At 40.8% G+C, this 27,191-nt stretch overlaps 1 protein-coding gene across 4 annotated transcripts in view; it reads right to left on the reverse strand.

Moving 5' to 3' along the window:
- Nucleotides 1–424: 424 nt before the first annotated feature.
- Nucleotides 425–27,191, reverse strand: part of mast3a (microtubule associated serine/threonine kinase 3a) — a 30,300-nt gene continuing 3,533 nt past the window's right edge. For 2 of the 4 annotated variants that reach the window (XM_004542398.6, XM_004542396.6), the window contains 26 exons: nucleotides 24,942–25,030; nucleotides 24,127–24,199; nucleotides 22,466–22,486; nucleotides 22,204–22,285; nucleotides 18,303–18,460; nucleotides 15,344–15,419; nucleotides 15,014–15,223; nucleotides 14,010–14,111; nucleotides 13,446–13,578; nucleotides 13,158–13,243; nucleotides 11,603–11,688; nucleotides 11,086–11,294; nucleotides 10,804–10,945; nucleotides 10,388–10,520; nucleotides 10,111–10,276; nucleotides 9,835–9,936; nucleotides 8,776–8,898; nucleotides 8,450–8,559; nucleotides 8,090–8,271; nucleotides 6,800–6,921; nucleotides 6,511–6,699; nucleotides 6,012–6,235; nucleotides 4,693–4,815; nucleotides 4,409–4,545; nucleotides 3,882–4,066; nucleotides 425–3,781 (listed from right to left, as the gene is read on the reverse strand). In XM_004542398.6, the coding sequence (XP_004542455.1) occupies nucleotides 2,931–3,781; nucleotides 3,882–4,066; nucleotides 4,409–4,545; nucleotides 4,693–4,815; nucleotides 6,012–6,235; nucleotides 6,511–6,699; nucleotides 6,800–6,921; nucleotides 8,090–8,271; nucleotides 8,450–8,559; nucleotides 8,776–8,898; nucleotides 9,835–9,936; nucleotides 10,111–10,276; nucleotides 10,388–10,520; nucleotides 10,804–10,945; nucleotides 11,086–11,294; nucleotides 11,603–11,688; nucleotides 13,158–13,243; nucleotides 13,446–13,578; nucleotides 14,010–14,111; nucleotides 15,014–15,223; nucleotides 15,344–15,419; nucleotides 18,303–18,460; nucleotides 22,204–22,285; nucleotides 22,466–22,486; nucleotides 24,127–24,199; nucleotides 24,942–25,030 (4,114 nt within the window). In that variant the 3' untranslated portion in view covers nucleotides 425–2,930. The remainder of the gene's footprint in view (nucleotides 3,782–3,881; nucleotides 4,067–4,408; nucleotides 4,546–4,692; nucleotides 4,816–6,011; nucleotides 6,236–6,510; nucleotides 6,700–6,799; nucleotides 6,922–8,089; nucleotides 8,272–8,449; nucleotides 8,560–8,775; nucleotides 8,899–9,834; nucleotides 9,937–10,110; nucleotides 10,277–10,387; nucleotides 10,521–10,803; nucleotides 10,946–11,085; nucleotides 11,295–11,602; nucleotides 11,689–13,157; nucleotides 13,244–13,445; nucleotides 13,579–14,009; nucleotides 14,112–15,013; nucleotides 15,224–15,343; nucleotides 15,420–18,302; nucleotides 18,461–22,203; nucleotides 22,286–22,465; nucleotides 22,487–24,126; nucleotides 24,200–24,941; nucleotides 25,031–27,191) is intronic. The other 2 variants (XM_004542397.6, XM_004542399.6) reach the window with 2 other exon arrangements.

A 27,191-nucleotide genomic window follows, 5' to 3' on the forward strand; every position in this document is an offset into this window, starting at 1 on the left:
TCTTATTTTGTCTCCCACTGTCCAGTTTCCTCAAATGTTTTAAGGACCTGCTGCATACCATGCTAAGATGTTCAAAGTTTTCAGCTACACAACACTGGTCTTTTTTTTTCTTTTTTTCTTTTTTTTTTTTTTTTAAATTGGAAAAAGAAAAAATTCCTTTTAAAATGGTCGGGTACAAGGACTGGACTGAAAATGATTTTTAAAAAAGGAGCCAACGCCCCCCCCAAAAACTTTGAAAAGACCTTCAGAAATCATGGAGAACTATTGCTCCAGAGCACTTAAAGAATTACAAGAAAGTTTGTCTCCTTGGAAGCAAATAATTAAGAAAAGGGTGCACGAAGTAAGAAAAACTATAATTTTTTTTGATACAGTACTGTAAATGTGCAAATATTATTATAGGAGGACAAATGACAAGTGCAACGTCTTGTAGTCTTGGACTTTCCAGTCCTCTGGAAATTCATTTATTTCAAGCACTGTTGAGACAAGAGAATAACAGACAATGTCACACCAGTCTGCACCAGATACCCACATGGTAGGCATTTCACAAAGGGCAGTTTGCCACGTAGAGACAAGGGGGTTGAGTGGTGATGGTGGTGGGGCACACCAATACAAAAACACAAGTGAAAAATGTGAAGGGTGGGGGCTGTTACAGTGAATTTGTCATACACATGAACGCACAAGCCGATCAGAGACAAGGAGTTCACTCTGACGCTTCATTTGATGCAAAATGGGCTGCTGCTCAGACCTGTGCCTGATTTATAAAAGTTTAACAGGGTGACCCAACAAAAGTCATGGGATACTACAATGAAAAATAAAGCAATTCAACACTAAGAACATATTAAAATGTATATTGCATCAGAAATTTAGTGATAAAACGCACATACACACATTTCTCCCTAAAGTACAGTGAAAAAAGGTCTACGTTTTCATTCACACAACATAACCTTTATCCAAGGTTCAATATGCTGAAATTCTTTGAGAAATCCTTATTTAAATCTCCCTTGACTGCAAAACATAGATGTGAACCTTCACAAAAAGAGGAACAATCAACAAATTCCTCTTCTCTAACCACTTTGTTTGATTTTTTTTAGTTGCCAATCCAAACAGTTCTTGGGAGTAAAACAATACTACTAATAAAACAAAAAACAAAACAAAAACAAGAACAGGATTAGAATTTTTTTTTTTAAAGTAAAAACTAGTTAAAGAGTACATAATGGAAAACCAAATACCATTTGTTTATATCGCACCGTAAAAAACAAATTTTTAAAGCTGAAAGCCTCAAATTCAAGAATTCAAGGCCTATCCAACAAAACTTCCAAGCTCTCAAACAGAGTAAAACCGTGGAGATTTACTGGGATGTAAAAGATGCACAACTCTTTACAGTCAATCGCAACTTGGGATTAAAGCCATGCCACTTAACTCACATCTTACACGAGTCCATCCACCCTTACATTTCACTGATAGCTGTTATAAGGTCCACCATTGTTTATATGATATACAACAGCATAGGTAATTAGTACTGCAACAAGACTGTTTCCATATCAAAATATACAAAAAGGAGATTACCACTGAATCATTCCTTCATCCACCCAGGGCCTCAGGTCTGCCTCTCCTGCGCCTTCCCTCTCTTTTTTCCCCATACAATAATTTAACAGATTCCACTGAAGTCCACCCACATATTTGCATTGAAATGTAAACATTCATCCATAAAACACATAAAAAAACAAAACAAAAAAAAAACAGCCAAGTGAGCCAGATTTGTTTGTTGCATCCACTGTACAATTTCTGAATCCCACAGAGAAAGAGATCACCCTGAAATATAAATGTACTCTCACTGTTACACGGCAGCTATGACTTGTGCAAACACTTCTGCTAGACTACGCTTGTAAGGAGCTGGACGGAGGTTAGGTTCACAAAGGTATCGGAGGTCGGATGCAGCAGCCGGGAAGGTAGCCACTAAGCTTTATCTACACACCTGCGTGTTGATCAGGTTATAATTTAAACAACTTACAGACGGGTGGCAGCACGGATACAAAAAACCAAAAAAAAAAAACCAGGACAGCCAGTGGCGGTAGACCCAAGCATACATGAGGCTTCTTATGTACAACTACAGTACCTATTATTAAGCTAAACCATGCTTTGGCGCCACAGCTTAGCTGACAACTGTTGCAATGTTGTTATTTTTCCTTTTGTCCCGATTTGTACATGCCCTGCGTCGAGAAACAATGACTCCGAATCGTCACGATCACAATCCGCATGATAGATTTCTTCAGAGAGGCAGCAAAAAACGTGTTATGGAACTTTTTAGCATATACAGTGCAGGATGAGCACTACAGTCTGTATATGAAACAACATCCCGTTACACACGCACGCACACACACACACACACAACAGTATAAAAAAAAAGAATCATATGAATATTGCAATATTGACTAATATTATCTTTGTTTTCCCTCCACACCTACTAAGACTACACTGAGAAGTTGTTGCCTGGCTTTTCTCCTGTGCACTTCCTAAAATTAGAACAGCTGAAGCGTCCGAGGCATTTATAGCAACTTAAAAAACAAACAAACAAACAAATTAAAAAACAACAAAACAAAAACAAATAATCATTAAAAAGTCATAAATAAGTTTCTTCGTTTAAAACAACAAATATTTATAATTACATCCGTTAGAGGCGCCACAGTGATTTGAGAACCGAGAGAGAAATCGAGCAACTCTGAAGTAAACTTCGTTTGGCAGTCATTAATCTGTTAACAGTGTTGGAGGATGCGTGTGGTACTGAGAAATGCAGACTCTTTGTTTCTGTGATGATGTGGGACTTGGTCACAGTTTTCTGGACACATGCAAGGCCTTTAAATGCAAGTACGATAGCAGGTCAAAGCCTCATCTTCTCTGACCTTTGATCCCTGCAAAATAGAACTGAACAACTAACGCCCTTCTTTGTCTTTTGACTTGGTTTTCTGCGGTGTGGTACCCTGTGATCCCAGCTTGCTGCTGGGTTCCGACTGTGACGAGTTGATCCAGGATGCCTTGAACGCCTTTGACTGTGTGACAGGAAGCGTGGGGCTTAGAGCCGCCTCCTCCAAGTCGTCAAAGTTCACTTCCTGGACCGCCTCCTGTTTCTTGAAGGAGTCTCTGCGCTCTGATAGAGCCAGCTTCCTCATCACCACCATCTCTTTTGAGTGGTTGTTGGTGCTGCGCTGTTGTGGCAAGGCAGCAGAGCGGTGGTGATCGCTGCCTCCGCTGGCTGTGTCCTGGTGGCCTCTCTGCCCTCCAATGTGTAGGCCCTGGCGGCCGTGCTCGCCTACGCAAACAAACCCTGTAGCTTTGTCTCCCTCTAGGTCCTCCAGCCCCTCTCCCTCAGACAAGGGCACCTCCATAGTGTGACGTCGGGTGCTGTAAGCCTTCCTATCTCCGTGGTAACCCCCAGTCATCTTGTCACCAGTCAGTTTCTCTGCTGACTGAACTCTCTTGAGCAGCGGTGAGCGCGGCGGTTCTGCGCTGCGAGGACGCACAGAATGACGAGCGATTGTAGGAGGTGACAAAGTCTTGCCGTGAAAACTGTGCAGGGACTTGGGGTGACTTGGGAGGCTAGATGGCGAGCATTGAGGAGAAAGAGATTGGGGTGGTGGGATACAGGCCAGAGGCGAAGGAGGGATGCTGCTGGTGGACTTGCAACGACCAGCTTTCGTGTAGCGACCCAAGACGTGAAGAGAACTGGGACGAGCCTGCGGTACGGGCGAGTTTGGAGAGCTGGAGCAAGGAGAAGAACTTGAATCTAACAAAAAAAAAAAAAAAAGAGTTTAGATTTAGTGGATACACTTCCTCCAGAAAGAGACAACTACATCACTACAAGAACGATTGTCCTCTTCTCTCACCTCCAGAGTGGTCAGGGGCTGGGGAGCGACAAGGTGTTGAAGGCCCAGGAGAGAGGCTTTGTGTTGGTGAGCCAGAGAGGCTGTCACTAGATGATTGGTGGAACCCCGAAGAGAAGCTACGACTGCTCTGCATGGGTGGAGGCGGTGTATGCTTAGACAGCTTCTTCAAGATGCTGCGTCGTCTGCTACAAAAGTAAATTAAAAAAAAAAAAATTGTAAAAAAGCAAATTTACATCATTTACATCTGAGACAAGGAGCCAACTCGTGTTACTGTAATGCTAATCAAAGCTTCTCTAGGAGCATCACTCCGTCTCTCTTACAAAAAGCTTTTCGGAGGCTTTAAGGTTTTTAATGCACGAATCAGACTTGCAGAATGAAAAAAAAAAATCCTTTTTTTCCATTTGCCGACTTTATAATTGCAAAATCAGCAAATAGGAACTCTGCTATTTATCTGAGATCTAACATGAGGCTTCAAGGAGGAGTAAAACGTCCAATTCTTCAATATGATTTCATTCTCGCCCGTGTACCTGTCTTGTCCGTCCTTCCTCTTGCTCTTTTTGCTCCGCCGGGCCATCTTGGCCTTGTAGCTCGCTTTTCTAGCAGGTCCAACCTTGATAGAAGTGTTCTCCAGAGCAGTGGTTTGGAGGGTCACCTTGTTGCCACTCTGTCGCAAAAAAAAAAATAAAATAAAAAATTGAAATTTCTATTTAAATTCTTTCTTTAATTTGACAGTTTTAATCTTCCATACATTATAATGATCATTTTAAAAAAGCAACAAAAACCCTCGAAACAAAACACGTTATCCACATACCTTAAGCAAAAGCTCCACCACCTCAGTGTGTACGAGACCCTGGACTGACTCTCCGTTGACGTGAGTGATGAGGTCACCTGCCCTCAATCCTGCCTCGTGTGCAGGACTGCCCTCCTCAACGCACTAGATCCAAACAGACACAACCTCACAATTACTGGTAAAGCAACCATCTAAATGGTTGTTGCTGCGTTTCACCTATGCAATTAGTAAAACTAGTGTTTTTGGTTTACTTAGTTTAAACTTGTTGTGTGAAAAAAATGCCATGTATAGCAACAAAGTATCACGGCAGCATAAAGGTTTCATAAATAAAGGTATGCTTCTTGAAGAAATTTAAGAGAGGTCGCTGAGTCTGCTGACTTGATTTCATCAGGCAGCTTGTCCTACAGCTTCAGGGCTCTGACAGTGAGTGCACAATTAAAATTTTCAACCCCACCTCAGGACCAGATGAGAGTCAAGCGTTTGTGAATGTTAAGGTATATACAGACTCATATGAAACTAATTAGAGCATCTCTGAACCTTGAAGCAGACCATAGTGGGTGCCACTCCTGTTCCTGAACAGAAAACTGAGGCTACAATTCACACAGGTTTACCAAAACTGGCCAACAGAAGATTGGAAAAATGTTGGGAGATGAGTCTCAATTTCTGCTGCAACGTTCAGATGGTTGACAAAGCATCGATCCATCATGCCTTATAATAACGGTTCAGTGTGGTGTAATGGTGTGGGGAATATTTTTTTGGCTGCTTGGGCCTCTTAGTACTGACTAAGCATCGTTTACATGCAGCAGCCTGTCTGAGTATTGTTGTTGACCATGTCCATCATATTATGACCACAGAGTTCTCCTATAAAGTGAAAGGCTATGAAGAAGCTTTTATAAAGGCTTTTTTTTTTAAAAGAGTGAGGAGGGTCAATTTTTGGGGTTCTATGAGTCTGACTATTGGCTTTCTGGTTGAGTGAAGCAGCTGTTGTCAAATCACGAGAATGTAAAACGAATCATACCAAATTGCATAAGCTTTGTTTAAAACCTCAGTTCAGTAAAAGAAAAAGTTTGACATGTTCCAACAGGAAACCAGCAGATGGCACAATTTCTTTGCCATGTGCTGGAAACTATTTTGAGTCATTTGGTTTTAAATTATACCTACGCATACCTAAAAACTAGCAAACAGTCTCTCAGTGTTTGCATGTTGCTGAGCTTGGTGATGCTGATTTCACTCATTTTTAGGGCCAGCGCAGAAAAAGAGGCCATAAAGTTATTTAAACATCTATGCTTTTGATTCCCAATATAGTATAAATCTAGTCAGTACCAGATAAGATCGCATACCCAGACCATGTGATGAACGGTGTAGACGTCACTGTCTCCCATGTAGACTCTGATGGCTCGCAGCGCAAACCCAAACCTTTTCCCAGAGCTGTGGATAACCACCGGAGGCCTGAGGCAGCTGACATTGACGGACAGATCGCGGCTGGGAGACGAGTCTCTGGACGAGGGGTTGGATGATAAGGACAAAGAAGATTTGGGGCTCGTAGGAGGACCTCCTGAGTCATCTAGTTAGGAGCAGAAGAGAAGCAGGAAGAAACACAGCTGAGTCTTTATAAAGTGTAAGCACTACTGTTTTTAAAATGCTGCATCCAGTAATTAAAACCAAACAAACACTGTTCTAATCTTGACTTCAATATAAATAATGTGTTTTACAATATTTACAATAATTACACAATATTAGGCTGTAGAGGGCACTGTGAATACATGAACACTCGTTTCTTGTCACCATTTTCTTTTAATTCCAAACACTTTCTATAATGCATTCATCCTGCAAAGATACCTGGGGTAATGATGAGTGAAAGGCCAGAGACTGATGCAGACTTGGGGACTTTTCCAGAGGGGGACCTGGGTTTCTCTGGGGTCTCTAACTGATGTGCGATGCGTCGAGATGCCCCCCTCCTGAAGGATGGCCTCGTACCTGTGCTGTTGCTCCGGAGACGGATGCGGCGCAGGTTGGAAACCATCCCATCTACAATAGTGGGTACAATGTGTGAGTACTAGTGTTTCACAGCAGCAAAAAAAAAAAAAAAAAGTAGATAAGGTAGTTTCTGCATTTATTATACTCTTACCCTCCTCATCAGCAGGGATGGCAACTCGAGGCATGATGTCAAAGCTCTGGGTGTTGTTCATTACCAGTGGGCTGGTGCTGCGTTCCGACTGTGAGGAGCTGGATGACGCACGTGGACGGAGACTGAGAAAGATAAAGGTAAAATGCAGGTCCAATAAAAATGCAGATTTTAGCTAAGTTTCTCTTTTAGAAATTGGGCAGTAAACAACAGTTTCCTTCCTAACTACACAATAAATGTCTTTCAACAATAAAAACAAGAAGAACTGCCACTACGTTTTTTAAAAAGTGCATTACTTATAGGGCTGCAACGAGTCACTGAGTAATGTGAATGATTCAATTATTTTAAATTTTAAAAAAAAAAATGCTTGACGCACATTCTTTGCTTCGATGCACACGGCTCTGTGGTAAACGATTTAACATTTAACAAAAGTGTTTAACATTGATAACACAACAACAACAATAGTGATGATGACACAGTTTAACAAGTTGATACTGAGATGTTGAGCTCAGGTTTAGTGAAAGACAAAAGTGTTTCTAGTGTCCAAAACAGCAGCTCTGTTCCTGTAATCACCATTAAAACCATTACTGGGAAACAGCTAGTGAGAGTCCTTCATTGAAGCACCTGATCAACAAACTCAGACATTAAGAAAGGCCTCTTCATCCACCACCATTTACTTTACACAGCAAAAAAATCAGCTCTAAAGCTACAGAAGTAAAGCTACATTAAAATAGGAAGATGAGCTGAAGGCTGACTCCAGCCGTCCTTTTTATATGGAAGCAGTAAACACTGGGAAGTCTAAAGGGGGGCTTGGGGTGTTCTTATGTCAAGGCTTTTACTAAATTAATGAAATAATCAATAGCTGCAGCCCTAAATATTTTATTCGAAAACTGCAGCAAAATGAGCTTATTTGGTATTTTGTGGTTTTTAATCAATTTTCTTCTTAGATATCCTGTTTCTCTTTTATGGTTTAATGGTTCACTCCATTCAGCACCACACAGGGAGGCTTCAGTAAACGCTGAATGGATATATCACTTGTGTTTACACCCGTGGGCAATGTAAAGGCCTCCATCTGACATGCACGCAAGAAAACATCCAACTGGGGGAACTTTAGAATGGCTCATTGGTTTAATACAAAACGACGTGAAAAGACCTCTATAAAATTTGCCCTTTTGAAATAGGAAACGCTTCAACCCAATACGAGAGACTATTATATTTTGTGAATACAGAGAGGGCTGTGATAGTTTTGTTCTCATAATAAGGACATCACTCTCCCTTGTTCCATGCTCTCACCTCCCCCTGTGTCCATCTGCCCTCTTGTCTGCACTCGCCAAATGTTTGTGTCCGTCACCAGGGGAAAGGACTCCCCTGCCCTCCCATCGGTCCTCCTTCTCCTCGCTGTGGCTTCGGTCTGATGACGACAGGCTCAGGTTGGATGGAGTGGAGGTGGACAGGTGCTCTGTGCTGCTGTACACCTGGAGTTTAAGAGGAAAAAGGTGGCATGGATTAAAGAAGAAGGGTTTTTTTTTTTATATCCTACAAATAACCAGAGGTATTTCATTAACCAAATTACAACACCAAAACAAAAAGTCTTGCTTTGTTCCATGAGCCAGGTATTAATATTGATTATAACTCATGAGTAGTAACGAGTACCTTGCTGAAGCGGTGGGCTACAGAGGAGAACTGTCGTAGCTCCAGAGATGATTCATCATCATTTGTTTCATCGTCATCTGAGCCCAGATGACAGTATCGCTCTGATCGGGCTGGAGGGAAACATGGTGGCATGCAATAAATGATCACAAACTGGGAACAGTTTCCTATCCAAATTAAAACTACCACCATGCTGCATTGCTACAAATTTAGCTCATAAAATCATCCATTTTCTGAGAGCTCATTTCCAAATGAATTTCTCCTCACAGGTTTTTAACAATGCAGTGCATCTACTTCATAAAAGGCCCACAGTCAGTAAATCCACATACTGTCAAAGTAGCTGGTGTCCTCCTCGCTCTCTAACTGTGGGATGAATTCAGCTTTCTGCCTCAGGAGACCATTCCAGTCCAGGCCAAGGAAGAAATTGTGCATCTTTACCTCAGTGGCCCCACCTGGAGAAAGAAGTTATTAAACTCAAATATGGGCATCGAGGTCCCCAGACTTGAGTCTGAGCTTGTCTGATCCCCAGCCTTGAGGCATCTGTTGCCATGATTTGGTGCTATATAAATAAAACTTAACTGAATTTCATTCCATTCTCCTGGTCTCTGGCTTTATGCTTATTGTAAAACTAATTTGCTGCTATTTTCTATAAATTCAAATTAATTAATAAGAAAATTTAAAAACAAGCATTTAGTGCTGTGCAACATAGGATGCAATAAGACATTAAATTTCAAGTCTCAGTCAGGTTTAAATGTCAAGAGTAAAAATGAGTTTTCAAATAACTTAAGTGTAACGGACTGCTTCAAAGTTTACCTGCAGTTACAGCAAAGGCCTGATCTGTGGTTTAACCAGCTTCCCGGTACAACCAAAAGCATCTGGTCAGCTGACCTTAATGATCTTTTGAAAGTGTGCATAATTAAAAGGCCTGAAAAGTAAAGAGGTCCTAACCCATACAGTGACCTAAACACAAACAAAGTGTAAAGAAGTCAAAACAGTGGAAATTTGAAGTCTAAAACATTCAAGTCAGAAAGCTCTAGAGAGCTTATTGATTACTGTGAACTAGTCGACCTCTCTGTCTCTATGGGAGGTCTATGGGAAACAATTTTATCAAGCCTGGTTAATGTAAAATTCTATTAATGAATAATCTGCCAAATAAACACACAGAAGACCTCAAATCCTTCCTTATTCCTGTGCCAACTTTATTTAAACTCTTAAAATTAAATTCCTCCACATGAGGCCTTGTGCAGACTATGACCTCCTGGTAAGACACCCAGTGACACATCTGTCACAAAAAGCATGTTTTTGCCTTTTTCTGGCCACCTCAGAGTCACACTGTCCCGAGGCCCAGAGAAGGTTTTTCATCCATCAGCAATCATGCTGTCACCAACCTGTTCCCAGGCGCTCCAGAGGGTTCTGCCTCAAAAGTCTGGTGATAAGGTCCTGAGCATCAGCTGGCAGGGCATCCTCTCCATCCGGCCAGATAATATCATCTGAACACAGGAGAGAATGCAACGAAGGGAACTAAAGGTATCTACAAAGCCCAGGGGACTGATGTGCCAAAATACAGAGATCTATTGCAGAATTTTGAGCGAGAGGATGACAAATGGATTGGATTTACGTGTATAAAAATAACTAACTATGAGTTCAATTGAAAGATTTCCTACCATTAACCACTTGACCAAAGAGCTGCTCTGGTGTGTCTCCAAAGAAAGGCACACAGCCCACTAGGAACTCATAAAGGATGATCCCCATGGCCCACCAGTCCACAGGCTTCCCATAGCCCTGCCTCAGGATCACCTCTGGAGCGATATATTCTGGAGTACCACACACCTGTAGACAGGTTTAAAAAAAAAAAAAACAGAGTTAAAGAGAAAAGGCGGATTTTAGAGAAGCTCAAAATCAGAGGAGATGAAAAAAAAAGACAAGCGAGACGAGACAAACCTGCTTGTCAATGAATTCTCTGGTATCCTTTTCAATGTGTCCTTCATACAAGTTGGTTGTCATGTTCATTAGGCCAATCTTTGAAAGTCCAAAGTCTGTCAGTTTAATATGTCCCATGGAGGTGATCAGCAAACTACAAAGGAAGTAAGCACAGAAATGTTTCATGTTACATCAAATGCTTGCCCTCAAAGCACTGGAATTTCATCTTTAGAGAAAAAAAAATATCAAAGACTCAAAGTTTGAAAATATTCTGCTCTATCTTCAGAAAGATTCCATCTCCCTACAGATCACTGCAAGTTTAAAAATGATGAAAGCTTTTAAGTTATTTAGCGCTGCCTTAAGGCGTTCACAAGAAATATGGGGGAGGGGGGAAGGAATAAGAATATTCTCCTTGTTCATCCGTTTGCCTGACTCACTTGTCAGGTTTGAGGTCTCTGTGTACAATGCCGTAGTTGTGAAGGTACTCTAAAGCCAAGACAGTCTCAGCAAAATACATCCTGGCCATGTCCACAGGCAGAGGCCCACCGATATTCTTCAACAGATTGGCACAATCTCCACCTTAAAAACACAAATGAGGCCACCATGAAAAACGCTTTCAGGTCAGGTGACTTAGACTTAAAGGTGTACCTTGTATGGTAGATATATAAGAGCTTGGTGTGCATGTGTCTCTATGTGTCTACAGTCTGAGCCAACTGTACCTTCCACATATTCCATAACCATGCACAGGTGCCTCCGTGTCTCAAAAGAGCAGAACATGGAAACCACAAATGGGTTTTCAGCAAAGGTGAGGATGTCTCGCTCTACGAACACCTGTTGGATTTGATTTCTAAGGATCAGATTCTGCCTGTAGATCTTCTTCATAGCAAAACGCTGACGAGTGTCTTTGTGGCGCACCAGAAATACGGCCCTGTGTAAGAGAACAGAGGCAAAAGGAAGGGGAGAGGCAGTGACAACACAAAGAGAGACAGAATAAATAATCAGCAATCATCAACAAAGAAAGCAGGGAGATAATACAAAGAAAATCAATTGTGGGAATCACATAGTGGTAAATATCAGTTCAGACTGGAAATGAAACTGCCCTGACTAATTCCAGCCTGAACACAAAAATACTACAAAAACACATCCACATTTTAGTTTCCACTTTTATTTAGATCTCTGTGGTTCTTGGTGCGACTGACTCAGTCAAACGCAAACAAAGAAGTCTGTCTTACTCACCCATAGGCGCCGTTGCTAATGAGCTTTATAGTCTCAAAGTCGCTTTCCAGTGGTTTCCTACGAGGAGGGGTGCAGGCTGCACGGCTCTGAATCACGCAAATCCCAACGAGAGAGAAAGAGAAAGGGGGAGAGGAAAAAAATTACAGCTGCTGTGTTACTTTTGGAGAATTTTTTTCATGTTAACGAGAGCTCCATTTATCACTTAAATAGCATTGAATCAAGAATAATCTGCATGCTCTGCCAAATGGCATTTAATATTTCTTTGGTGCATATGCCACAGCCGTCAAGTTCGTCACCCACCACAGTTAATCCTGTCACAGACACAATTCAGCTCTGCTTTATCAACTGGAGCATCTTTTATGCACGCAACACAAATTGCTAGAGAAAAATGATTTAAAAAACAAAAAAACAACAACAACAACAACAATGATGCAAAGAGTATGCCAAATCCACACAGTGAAAGGCTGAAGGCTGGGATTTTGGGAACCTGCTAATACATCCAGTGCTGTGGAAAGGTATTTGCCTATTCCAAACTTCTTAGGTTTTTCACATATGAGTCACACTTCAATGTTTCAGATCAAACAAATTTTAATATTAAACAAAGACAAGCCAAATTTTCTTAATTATGATTTCATTCATTCATTCATTAAGAAGAAAAAAAAAACTATCCAAACTTGCCTGGACTGTATTTATTAAAAAAAAAAAAAAAAAAAAAAGGCTGTTATTGAGACATTCGGAGGTGGACTAGCTGGTGTGTTTTGAATCATTGTGCTGGTACATAACCTAGGTGATCTTTGGTTTACGCCATGAACTAATGGCCAGACACCCTCCTTCAGGATTTTCTGGTAGAATCTCTTCATTATTGTTGAATGATAACCTCTGACCTTAACTGAGGCAACTGAGGATTGGATGTTTTTAGATGATGTTCTAGTTTTTTTTGTGATAAGTCCTCAATGCAGGTCACTCCTGGGAACGTTCACCATTGTTCCAAGTTTTCTCCATTGTGGATAATGGCTCACACTGTGGTTCACTTTGGCAAACTTTCCAAACTAGCAGATGTCAGTGACTTTTTTTCCCCTCGACTGTTTCTTTAAATCGTGACACGATGTGCCCGTCTCATTTTGATGGACAGCTTCTATTTAAGTGATCTTTTTGATTCAGCAGGTCTGGTCGTAACCAGGCCTGAATGTAGCTTGTGAAATGAAATTCAGTTTTTCAAAAAAAATGTGGTTAATCAGTTAATTTATTATTTAAGGAGGCAATTACTTTTTCACAGAGGGTTAGGTAGGTTTAGAAGTGTTTAGTAATAAAATTTCTTTGATGATCATTTATGTGTGACAGATATGGAAAAAAACCCTAAGAAATCAACACCGTATCAACAAAGGTTGCCACTCGGTGACTTAAAAACTAGTAAGACAATCTTAAAGCAAATAAATCTAATCTAAAGGATGTGGAATATTTTTAAAATACGTGAGACATGAGCGCCATCTGTTCTTCCTGGGTCACTTTAGGGTTCACTGTATGCATTTGGTAACCGTTTAATGTAAGCTTATACCTGTGCAGATGTTGCCTCTCCAGTGTCATCAGACTCTCTGCTCGCTGATCTGTGAATCGGGCTAGTATGCTCCAAATGAACCATCTCTGTAACGGCAGCAGACAAAACAGATCCAACTTTATTAAACGCCAGTGCGAATCAAAGTTAAAAATCACAAAACTGTCACTGTATCTTACGAGATTAGTTCACAATGATTTATTTAAGCTAACTGCATTAGGGTTTTCAAATTTATCTGAAGTAAGCAATAATGAGATAGAAATATATATATATATTTTTTTAAATCTGCACCTTCCAGGGGGTCTCTGGTAAGGCCCAGCTGGCTGATTATGTATCTGGGAATATCAGTTTTGATGCCTTGTCCTACTTTGGCTTGACCCTCTGCAGCCTCCAAACGTTGGTAAAACTCCTCTGGATCAAACTCCTGGATTCAAAATATAAAAAAATAAAGGAAAGACAGTTCAGGTTTCACTCAAATATACATTACTTTGTTGACATAATATGTAGAAAAGCTTCAACTACTACATCGGGAAACGATGGATCAAACATTGTAATACAATTAAAAATGCTGAAAAATGACAGAAAAATGTTTCTGCTCCAATCTGGGCTTTTTTTCTGGCCTGGAAAACTGGAGCATCACTGGCACCTTACTAACAACAGACCCAGGCTAGCAAGGTGAACTTGGCTTAGTAAACAGTAAGCTGGGTTATTATTACTGCACAAACTAATCGCTACTACAAGATGTCAACATCATGTATGAGTCAACTTTCACGCATGCATCTAAGCTGATGGACATAGTGTTATTACGTCACTCGTAAAGCTGTGATTATTACTGCGTCTGTCATTGAGTCTTACCAGACACTCCAACAGCCTGGCAGGCCTGGAGATGATGATGAGAATCTTCTTGACCAGTTTGGTGATGATGGTCACCTCCTCGCTCTCTGAGCGCTCATATGCCTGAACAGAACAAATAGTGATGTGATTATTATAGTGACCTAATCCATTTGACACAAGCCATGAGCCACCACAACTCATCCAAAGAAGCTGTCTGCACTTGTCGGGTGATATTTTTAGCATCCATTTCATCCCCTTACATTGTCTGGTGGTGATTCAAGGGCTGGTATTTCAACATGTTGAATCAATACTCACTGCATGCTCTGCCAGGCTTATAAATAATGGAAAAACATTTGACTTTTTAACACTCATTCTTGCTTATCTAAATCCAACAGCGCTTTGATCAAACAGCAGGTTCAGAAAGTGTATGATAGAGGTGGTGAAACAGTCAGAGGAGCGATTATTCAGCAGTCAGTTTAAAACAAACTCTTGCCCTGCTAAACACAGAAAAATCCACTCTAAAAAAAAAATTGTAAACACCTTTATGAAAAAGCAACACTAGCAAGCAACTCAACATATGCATTTTAGCATGTGGAGAAGGGTCAAAACAATTTCTGTGGCCACAAAGAATATACTAATTAAAGAAATTATTATATGACAAAATAATCATTTAAACCACTGTTTTGCTGTAGAATACACAATCATTACAAAACTGAACACTTGACCACTGCACACCCCTATGTAATAACACAAAATACAGAACATTATTGACGGATGGAGTGGAATCAGCAGAATATTAACAGAGGAAATGGGCCTTTTCATTTCAATGTTCAGTGTCCTCAGTGCTGCTATAGTACAGCATGCAATGTCCCAGAGGGCAACCTGAGCTACCAACAATAACACCAGCTAGAAACATCTTAGAAAGAACCAACACTCCCTGACTGTTTGAAAAAGAAAAGAAGAGAAAAAAAATTCTCTGTATGAAAAAGATGAAAAATCATTTACTAAAGATGAGAGACACCCACCTCATGCAACAGCTTCTCCAATTTCTCCTGCAGCTCCATGAAGTACCTGGAGGTCACCAGGCCATTCTGGGACTTGTCCAGACAGTCTCTGGCGAGCTCCACCAGCTGGTGCTGAATGAATCCAAGCACACCATCAGCCAGGGGCAGAGCGGTGTCCGGGGAACACTCTGCAATGATGTCGAGCAGCCGACCCTCCATCTGGGCCGTCGCCTGGGAAACAAAAATGAAAGCCTTCGTTTAAACCAGTACTGCATACATTTCTAATCCATTTAGTGAGCAGTTGAAGATTTTAACTTTGATTATGAGACTTTCACACAGAAAGGGAGCTACCTTAGGGAAACGTTCTTTATAGACGTGATTCATCATGACAATCTCATTGTCAAACACCCCACAGGTCCGTCCAGGGCTTCACAGAAAGAAGACAAAAGGAGAAAAAAACAAAAACCAGATAAAAATATTACAAATGTCGATATTTTTTTGCACAAATGCCATTAACAAATAATGGAGACCAAACTAAAATAAAATGAAAAACAACTGAACTAAGTGGCAAACTGAACTGATGAAATCAACATTTATATCTTTACTGAACAGCCATACACACAACAAGCTATAACATTTTATGACCACATTAACAATTAAAGTGTTGACTAACATTCTAGGTCATACAAACAGCGTGTTTGACACAATTCAGATCAGGCTCTCATGTTCACCATCCACGACCACACGTGTTGCACCCAGAGGGTTTCGGTTACACGCAGGGGTCTTTTTAAACCCTCCTTACAAGTTCCAAATCAATGTACTGTCAGCACAAATGTTAAAAATAACAGTCCTGGGTGCTCCCTTACACTACGTTGCATACTAAAAATGACAATAATGTCAATATGCGACATGAACTTAACTTGTTCTGGGTAACCACAACAGTTGCACACGCGGTATGAATTTATTTCAGGGTAATGGCAACTGCTTAGACCACTCGGAACTATTTTGAGGCTGCAAGAAATCCTTTTACGCAACTTATAGAGCAAATTTAGAACAACGGCGACACATGTCAATCAGCTGCTGTTGATTTAGATGCATCATTAACAACTATGCAAAGGTCAGGTAAAACCCAAGGGGGAGATTTCTCCCCGGTGTAATTGCTAGAGTTACCCAGATGTACTTATAGAGTATTAGTGTACACATGCAGTGCGAATTACTGCATGTGGCACAGGCATGGACACGTCACCAAAAAAGCAACCACATCAACAGGCTGCCAAAATCCTCCCCAGCCTGTCATAAAAACTCTACAGCAACCTCAAAACAGCCTGCCATTGCAGCTATTCAGAGGGATGAGTCCAGCAATGCCAAGTGATGAGGAAAAGGTTTTATTCTATTCCAGGGGATCACGCACAAATGGCACAGAGGGTTTTTCCAGAGCCACATTAAATAATTATCCCAACATATTCTTTCCAGACAGTATTTAATTTATCTTTTTATAATCATGTGCGAAATATCTCCTGAAAAACCATTAAGCCTACTTTTGTTAGACTGGGCTGGAGTGGCAGCCTCACCAAACAGGGCAGTGCTCATTCACATACAACTTTACAATGTTCTAAAAAGAGCAACTACAACTACTTAAGGTGGCAAGCTTCGTGAGCTTAAACCTTAGCACAGTCTATCCCACATTTGCTGTTTAACTGTTTAACAGGTAAAGTTATTTAATTTACTATAAGCTTTGATTACTTGGTGAGTATGTAGTAAAGCAGCAGGAACGGGTAGCATGTTAGCCACGCTAGTTACAAGTTTGAGGTTTTCATTTTATACCCCGTTAGCAGATCTTCTCTTTCTGTTGTGAGAAAATGTGCATATTTAAAAAAAAACAAACACACTTTTTTTTTTTTAAGGGAAAATTTAGAGCACAGTTCAGTTTAAATATGGCACATATGATCACACCAGTGAAGAGAAACCTTGATTTGAAACTACAATTTAGCAGCACAAGGCCACAACAAGTGGCGCTCTTTTCAACTAAGATCAGGAAACTAAAGCTACAATTCAAATAAGCTCAACATCAGCCGATGAAAAATTATGCCTGGTCTGATGAGTTCTGATTTCTGGTGCAAACATGATAAAGAGCTCGCTGTATTCAAATGGCCTCTATAATCACCAAATCTCAACTAGGGATGGGTATCATTCAGGTTTTATCTGATACCGGTGCCAAATCTGTACTTTTGAAACGGTGCTGGTGCTTAAACGGTGCTTAAAGAATAGAGAACACAAACTTTGTCCAAAAACTTATGTTTTTATTTTTAGCAGTCTCTTTTTTTCTGCAAAATGATAAGCAACACACATGGGGCGATCCGCGCTAACTCGCTAATGGAGATTTACCACACCCGCAGCAGATGTGCTTGTTGTGAAGTCTTGCAGCAAGCTATCAAATACGGTGCATTTCTCGGCTTTTAAAAAACGCTATGCGTCGCTAGGTGTTTCATCAGATTCGAAGTGTCACCTCCTTTGCACAGTGTCACCTTAAAGCACTTGTTGCAGGCTGCTGAGTTTGCATCTTTTGCTGTGAAGTACAGCCAGACTTTTGACCACTTCGCCTTGAGCATTTTTAATCTGTAGCTCTGCTCTAAAAGAGCGTACGTACCTGAGCCCGCCTACTATTCTTGAAAAGCTAAAATGATTGGCTAGAATCCAAAGTGTATGACATCTCAGGAAAAAAGAAAAAGAAAAAAAAAAGCACAGAAATAAAGCACCGAAATGTGCGCTGCTTTTTGGTCTGGTTACTACCGTTTATGTCAGAACCGCCATAATGGCACCGGATATCGGTACCCATCCCTAATCTCAACCCAATGGAGCTTTGTATCATGGACGCACAGCAGACAATTGTGCAGAAACGGAGTGATGCTGTCATGTCAATATGGACCAAATTCTCTGAGCAATGTTTCCAGCACCTTGTTGACACTAAACCATGAAAATTTTAAGGCAGTTGTGAAGGCAAAGAGGGTCCAATGAAGTACTATTAAAGTGTAGCTAATGAATTGATATATAAGGGTATATAGAATGTACAGTTAGTATAATAAGCCTTTAATAACACAACAGTTTTATCTTTGTGCTTAAGTGGTGTGTGTGGTGAGCTGCTGTATACAACTGCTACTGCAGCACATAATTAAATCTACGAGACTGAAGCCAGTTGGGGGGATTTCGGTTCCACCCTTTCAAAACAAACGGCCCAGTGAAGTATGACAGAAATGTTTGTGTAACAGAGACAGTCTATATGCTGCATCAGCATATAGTATAGGAAAGTTACCTGAGACTGCGTGAGCGGACCCTGACAGGGGGCATGGGGTGGGCTCCTTCTTCATCTGCCACACTTTCTGGGCTCGGAAAATGTTTGAAGAGGAAGTGAAGATCCTCTTGCGTGGGCTGAAAGGGCAACTGGTGCAACAACTCCTGTGAAGAAGAGGACTGGGAGGGAAAAGTGGAGAAGAGAAAAAAAAAACCCAGGGAAGTAGGGTCAATGGTTAAGTTGCATTTATTGATTCTTTTTTAAATTAACGAAATAAAAAACAAAACAAGCAATCAACCACTGCCACTACCACTTTTATTTAAATATTCATACGTAGGCGGGGCTGTGCTTTGATTATATAACATCCTGTGTTAAAAGGCTTCCTCTGGTAAGACTCACACGTCTGCTCTCTCCGACTCACTCTTTATCCTGTTAATACCAAAGTCTTAAAGACTTTCATGTTACACTGCAGATCTTAATTAGATGCACCACCTTATATGGACATGCAGAGAGTTGATTTGTGATGTAAAAAACATCATGAATCCCTTCCTACATGAAAAGAAAGACTCAGTGAACTTTATAGATTCCCCAAAGCATTTTTCAGTAGGATTTCGCCCTTTTCACGCAGCACACATGGAGACAGGCAGCATGTGTGAATGTTTTGCTTTGTTTTTTTTCCTTTCCAAGTCAGGATGTGTGACACACCGCCTGGAATTTATGAGAACTCCCATTTGGCTAGGATCTTGTGTATCCCAGGAAGAGCAGAGAGAAGAGTGGCTCATTGGCCAGAGGAAAAACAGAAGAGCCAACGAGAAAGAAAAGCAGAGCGAGACAGTGAGAGACACTAAAAGGAGGAGAAAAAAAAAGAAAAGAAAGAAAAGAAAGCAACAGAGCAAGGACGTGACAGAGCAGTGATAGGAAGGTGGGGGTGGGGGTGAAGGGGCTACGCTGAGCAGGAAACTAGAGACTTGTCAGAATCGACTAAGAGCTGCATAAAGACCTCACTGACAGCAGGCCTGAAAGGGGCATTGTACAGGGAGGGCTGACTTCACCGTCTCAAAGCCATGTGGTTGGCCATACAGAATTTCAGCAGAGACGCAGGAGCTGGGTATTGTTTTCCATTTGAGCCAACTGCAGGTTCAGCGATGGCTTTCGAGATAAAATCCTAATAATCACCATAGAAGACATCGGCAAACAGCTGACAGGTATAGCTGGGCAGCACAAAGTGTGCTTGCAGTATTCCTGAAAGGGAAAGCTGAGTAGGGAAATGATGTGGTACAGCCCCTGCTCGTTTGTGATGTCATCCAGGAAAAAGAAACGGCAAATTTCAACAGGACCGGTATTATTGTAATGATAAGCTTTATTATTCCCGTACTTTCCCCTCAGTCAAAAGAGGACACGCTCAGATCAACTCAGTTCGTCTCGTGTGATGTCATTCATTTAATGATGGACACATGGTAAATAATTCACACAACCTCCTGTGTTTTGGTTTCCCCTTTCCCCAAGTTTTTTTTGTTGTTGTTGTTGAATAGGAGGTAGAGAAATATACCATTATGAGAAAACTTTTATGCCTTTTGACTTAAAAAACAAAACAAAACAATGACAACAAAATTTACTTTTTACCACATTTAATACTGTTTCAATAATTATAGGAAAACTTGGGGGAAAAGGCATCTGAGGACTAATTCTAATATCCTCTCCAAGGTGGAAAATATGACACATGGTCGATGATGGAGGGATTCATCATCCTTGGACGTATCCTGTTATGGCTGCCTGAGTCATTAAAAAGGATACCAGGATCCATCTCCAGACAGCTGCTTTATAAACCAACCGGTGCCCGAAGCTGTCAGTGTGAAGTTTTCCAACCACTTTACTGTATCAGTAAAACTAATTATAATCAAAAATGTCACAAATTTGTAGCGATAATAACGCTAAAGCGACAAGAATGCTCTGTAGATGTAACGAAAACAATCATCCAAACCCCCCGTAGACTTAAAAGCTAGTTGTAAAAAGTTGGCAGTCTGCTTCCTTGCCAAGGAGGTTGCAGTTAGTCTGGATTTATATCGACTGCAACTCAATCTGAGAAAGACAAGCTGTCACAGAGGAAATGGCAAAAAACCCAAAACAACCAAAGACTAAAACCACAAAACTTTTCTCTACTACTGTTTATGGCGAGTGACCCGGTAAGTTTAAAGTGAAGTTCAAGTTCTAAACTGTGAGTCAGTAAGATATTTTTTTTTAATGCTAAAACACAGTAAACATTCCTTTTCTATGAACAAGATACAGTGAAGTAACTCTGACGAGCTATGTAATGCTGATGCTACTTCTAAAATATTTCACAACCACTGTGGAAGCTTTGTTCTAGTATTCCTTCCTTGTACGGTATGTGCAATAGGCTAAAACTAACCAATAAATAACACAAGCCAATTCTATTAAAATTCATATTTTTGGCTAATTACTGCTTTCATGTGGTGTTCACGAGACTACGACTGATTTGGTGACCAGTAACCACAAAATACCAATTTTTAAAAAGGTAAAAATTACAGGTAGCAGTGGTAAGATTGGTTCAGTGGAACAGATTGTTTTGCTTTTCACGTGAAAGATCTGTGAAAAGTTCCCTGTGGGGTTGCCTCAGGATAAAAACTCCAATCAAACATGCGAGATACCTGCTGTGTGGCGACGCCTTGCTAATAAGGGAGAAGACAAAAGTAGGACAGTTAGCAGACTGTCCCACAGACTTAAACTACTCAACTCTGAAACAAACTATTGAAGTGCCATTCAGTGGGAGAGAGGACACTGACGCAAAAGGAGAGGACGTTATCTTCATAACCAAAGCCTGCAGTGTCCAGCGACCAGCTGTCAGCTACAGAGCGATGAGCAAATCTTTACAGACCTAGCCAAACATTTTGGCAGTTACACAAATTTTATTATTCATACACTTTTTTTTTTATTAATGCAAGTTATTTTTCGAAGACTTCTGCCATGTCGACAATCGAGCATTTTATAACTTTTAAAAGGGTTGTGTGCACAGAGTCTATGTTTACAGTGTTGACCATTCTTTTTCATAACATCTACAATTTTTGGTGGTGTTCTACAAAAGGGGGGGGGGGGGGGGGGGGTAGAATTGGATCAGCAAATCCACAGGATGGCTTTGGAAAATGTGAAGGATGGCATAAATTTTAAAACTTTATTTGCACAAGTTTTAAAGCTTTAGCTAACAAAAGACCTACCCTGTGGCCATTCAAACCACACCAAAGTAATTAAGTAACAGACAAACAATTACATGTCAAATATTTTCCTGTTTTGTTTGTTTTTCCACTATTTACTACAGAGATTTCTTTTTTCTTTTTTTCAACAATGGGTCCACATTTTTTGTGAATTGATAAAATCTTTGTTTTATAATCACAGGATAACCTGGACAGTTTTTTCGCTGTAATTTTAGACTATATGTAAAATTAATATTTGTTTCTTACAATTTAGGTCCAAGAGTCATTCCACCACATTTCTTTCATGTACTAGCATTTTGTTATCATGTAGAAAATGAGGCATACAGTTGAAATTGCCCCCTTTTTTATATTCAGAGATTAAATATGTAGGTTAACTTCCCAACTTTAACTCCCCATATTAGCAGAATGGGGAGTTTCACTGGTCCGCCAGCTTTAGATGTGTATGTAGGTCACGATGTAAAATGAGTTTGACATCCCTGAGCTACTGTAAAATCAACAATCATTTATAGGCAGATTTATGACACTTTGTAAGCTGATGGGCTTTACAGCTCAGTTAGTCAGCATCGGAAGTTTACAAGACACCACAGTCCTGTAAAGTGGAGAACTAAATGCCCCCAAGGTAGTGGTTTAGAGAGAGGTTGAATGTGTGATGATGGAAAGAGGTGACAGACAGTAAGAGATACTTCTCCGCTTACAGATACTGATGAACTTGGTGCGTTTGTGCAGTATCCAGAGGAGGGAACAGATGCCACCGACCACCTTCGTCCGTCTGCCCTGCTAAAAAACACACACACAAACAAGCACACATAAATAACAAGCTGCTCAGTGGAGGCTCATATGAAAAACTTTACATCCTGTTGACTCATTCCAATCTTCAAAGCCTAAAAAGGCCAACAGACAACATTTGATGTTTGAGTCTTTGCAAGAAGAAGAAACAGCAATTAGTTATTTTCTTACCTTTCAGTCCGGGCCAGTTGACTACGCAGATGCAAAAAAAGGGAATGGAGGCGAGAGATGCAGATAGAAAGAAGGGGCGAATGGAGGCATGAAGTGAGAGAGAAAATAAACACTGTTTAATGACAGTGACAGATTAAGTCTGCCTGTCAAAGTCACAGTCCTGTTAGTCTGACAGAACTCCCCGCCAGTGGCTGTTTGCTGTTTCTGAACACCTGCCAAGCTGCTATCATACTGCAGCATTGAGGCCTACAGACAGTTTCTCACTATGCACACAGACACACAATGCACTCATTAACACTGCAGAAAACCTCAACCTTTCTCTACCAAATAAATAAATAAATAAATTTCCACTGTCCCAATAGTTTTCCATCCAATACACTCTGAGGAAGTGGCCCAGTTTCCTTCACGGAGTCAATCTGTGGCAACAAAAGATGGTCGAATGCAGTTTCTCTGAGAAACCAGCTCTTGGGGACATGTAGCTAAATTAGAGGTGACAGTGAAAATGAAGGGATCTGAGGGTTAGTGAGCTGTGTTACATGTATGGTTTCTTATCTATCCCTATCTGATATGTACAACATGTTGTATCATGTTGCTGTAAGAAGCCACTAATAAAGGCAAAGGTTTCAAATCAATACTGGAATCAATGGCTTAGTTGTGAAAGGAACAAAATAAATAAATCAGAGTGGACCAGAGCACTGGTCGTCCTTACTCTTCAAGGCTACTCCACGTTCACATGAAAAAAATAACTGCACCAAAAGCAGAGCTACGAAGCTTTTGTGAATAACAAATAAACCCAGTGGAGCTGTCAAAAGTGCAGTCACAGCATCTGTCTACACTCTGGCAGCTTAAAAATGTCAATAAATTTAGATGAGCTGCACAAGGCAGTCCTCTAAGAAGACTTCCCCTCTGCATCCCTGAGCTCTATGGTGCAATATGGCATACTGCACTGCAGCTTAACTCATGACATTTGGGACAGTCGGTCATCACATACATTTAAACTACAGTGTTCTTGAAAATCCTACATTCAAGTATACATGTTGCTGCTCCTTACTAAAGTCTTCTTAGAGACAGGCTACCACACTATTTTCCGCTGCTGACTGAGGAAGCTGGTTGCAGCTAATGTTCCTCTAAATCCCAGCGAGTCTATAAACGGCACGCGTGATGAGAAGGCAAGCTCTGCAGTTTTCTTCCATTATCACAGCAGCCCTGAGTAATGAGTGCGCGCACCAACTCGCCTCCTTAATTGGGTTGACAAATGCCAAGACCCACGTCCAGTAAGTGAGTGACCCTGGGGGCTTTCAGCTGGTCAAACATGGTTCTCCACTGCCTCGATTTGAGGGGCAAAGGGAACAAGCCAGTGCATGTTCAGTTTGTGTGCACACAGTTTCCACCGAACCAAAGATCCCTTGGTTATTTTTTCTGATTTAATTTTTAGTCAAAGCGGGCCAAGAATAAAAATAAACTTTCACTGACTAGATATCTCTTTTTTTTTTTTTTTTTAATCTAATTTGCTGCCATTTCACTCCATTAAAGTACTTTTCATTGCAATATGTCTGTTTTAGTCATTTTCCACTTGATATTACTACGGAAAAGAAACTACTGCAATAATGTGCCTGGTTTAAACCAAGACTATATTAAAAAGCATTTCATTTAATTCTTACCTGCGGGCAAACTGGAAATTGGCAGAAGAGCTAGCAGAGACATTTCTGGGGCTTTCTGAAGGACTGCTACCAGCTGAGGAAACAAAACAAAACAAAATTTTTGAAAATTGAGAGGAAGCTGAAGGAATCCAAGCATATTACTAAATGCAGAATAACTGGACTGGCTTCCTAATGTTTTACACTATCAGTGTGCAACGGTCAACTTTGCAGATGGTTTTCCTTTACAAGTTCAAACTGAAACAATCAAATATTTTAATGACAGTGATGCATACACACAAAGTTATCTAGGGCCCTTCCTGTCCTGTCCTATTCAAAGAAGGATTGTGTCAACAGACAGCAGGGGGTATTTGGTACAATCACACCATATTGCATACTGCTAAAAAGGTAATTAAAGGACTTCCACTGTCCCTGAGGACAAGTCACAAAAAAGGGGGATACACGGAATGACACTTTTTAAGTGGAGAGATCAAATGATGAGGAAGCCTAGAAGGGACTACATTAAAAATGATCACAAGGAAAAGCATTGTATGGCTTTTACACTCTACTGTGGGCACATTATGAGAAAGAAGGAAATAAAACAAAGCACCAGAGGTAAACTAGCGATTGCTTCATGACATACAGCATCAAAAAAAACTTGAGACTGATGATCCTACATGAGACAGGCAATCCTGTGCTCTCCTCAACATTCCACTCTCTGTAACTTCTCTGCTTCACACGCAATCAGCGGTGGCTAAATGCAGGAATTCTGATGAGCCAATCCAATAAACCCTGCACTGAGGCGAGCAGACAAACGGGTAAAACCGAAACACAAGTACCTGTGGCGAGTGGGAGAGGTGAAAGCGGTCGTGACAGCGTGGGCGATGGGGTCCCGACCGCCAAACTCCTTCTCTTGTTGTTACGGGAACTGTGAGTGGAAAACAGCAAACAGAAGAGAGTGATCATCTGTTTTATGCAGTGTTGTAACAAACATGATCCAAGCACACTTTGTTTATCAATCTGTGGGGAAAAAAAAAAAATCAAACTCGATCAGCCTCTGAATTCATATTTTTTTGATGTGCTGACAATAGTAATGCCACTGTAATTATGTATATACATACAAAGCATGCATGACTACAAACATGTTGGCATGTAAATATATAAACAAACCAACTTGAGTGCAACTTCTTTCTTATGCATCAGCGCTAACTACACATTACCTGCTCTAATATTTAGAGGAATTAAACTTTTTGTTTTTCTTTTAGCCACTTCTAATCAGTAAATAATGTGAAGTCTGGATTGAGCAGTGTAGTACGATCCAATGACGTCTGAGAGTATTGTCATGTGAGATAAGGGAAATATATTACTTATCAGTACCACTGGCAGAGCCTGATTAGACAATAAGAACTTTGGAAAGCTGTTTTATCATGATGGAAATAAATAAAATGGTCCAAGTGACCCCTGATATAATTGAGCAGGCCATGACACACCGTCCACATGTTTGTACTTCGGTCTTTGTGAGCTGTGAAGTGTTGTTTCACTTCTGCTGGTATTTTTGAAGCTGGTCTGTGTTGTTTGTCCTGATCGGTTTTTTGGTTTCAATTTACAAACAGTGTTTCTTCTAATTTGCATATATTTGTAGAGTTTAAAATGCTCTTTTGATGCAGCTTTTGGAGTAAAGCAAACAACCTAATGCCTTTTTGGCTTACCAGTCCAAGTATAACATTACTTTAGAGTACCAGTGTTATCTTGTCCATTTCCTGTATGTTTGTATTTGGTGCCTGCAGGTTTCTGCACGCAGGTGTTAACTCCATGTTTTCATTAAGATTACAGTTTTGGCTTCTTTTCAGTTTTCTTTGTTCCCCCCCGTTTGTGATCTCAATGCTTTCTGTTTCATGTCGGTAAAGTAGATCCTGTCTCCCTTTCCTTCTGGCAGTGACCTAAAATAATTGAGGGGCTGAGACGACAACAAAGCCTGACATTTCTGGGTCGGTGCAAAGGCAGATTCACAAACTATATGGCCCCTCAACCCATAAAGACTCAAAGTGCCACAGAAACAGAAGGATGAGAGGGTCAACGTGTGCCAAGAGTTGGGCTTCAAAGTGTATACAGTACACCTCCAACCACAGAAACACTGTGAAGGTTCGCTTTTTTGCTCCTGTTAAAAAAAAGAAACATCAGCAAAAACACTCCAGAACCTGTGCCGAAAGATATGAGAGCACCACTGTATCACACTGGCACACCACGTGAGCGCTTCATCAACAGCTAGCAGTCATAAGACGACTGATATTTGGGACTAACAATAATGGTTTGTATGGATCTTGCAGGAAGACATGAAACATGATGAATGTAGGCCACTGAAACAGTCCTGCGTGTTAACTATGTCTGCTGCATTTGTTAACTGAAGCCAATTTCATCAGCTCACTGTGGTGGATCGGCCACATCACTGATTGATGCATGACCCCCCAACTACATGGAAAGAGTGGATAGTTTGACATTCCACAGATAGCCTATGTTTCAGCGTGCTAATGGCTTCTTCTTCTGAAGCTTCACTCAATAGCAGTACATTTACATTTTTAAATCCTGCAATATAAACTGCAGCTCTTGCGGTTTACACCACTGTAACAAAGGCAAATTGTGCCAGCAAACCAACAATTATGTGTTCAGTTTATGACAAAGAGGTGAGAGGTAGAGACGCGACAATTTAAGATCACTATGAACTCACTGACTGCCAAAGACATATTGAGTGCATTAAGGGCTAAGACACCTTAAGAGCTGACTGGATTTATCTGATTGATGAAAGCACGTTTACAACACTACTGTCCCACTAACCGCATCAGTGCACCGATCAGCAGTGGGCCCTGGTGTCGCTTTATGCGACAGCTGGCAGCAGACAATGCAGCCTGCCCGCACACATACACACAACAGTCTACAATGGCCACGTTTCTCTGTCGGAAACAAAAACTAGGGCGGATGTAACCGACACATACAGTGCAATGCTGAGGGGCTATCACAGACCCTCCGGAGGGATCAGATGTCTGAGCTGTGAAGCGGCTATATTAGCAGACAGTCTGGAGGTTGCCATTAAG

This window comes from Maylandia zebra, linkage group LG18 (assembly GCF_041146795.1).
Source record: "Maylandia zebra isolate NMK-2024a linkage group LG18, Mzebra_GT3a, whole genome shotgun sequence".
NCBI lineage: Eukaryota > Metazoa > Chordata > Actinopteri > Cichliformes > Cichlidae > Maylandia > Maylandia zebra.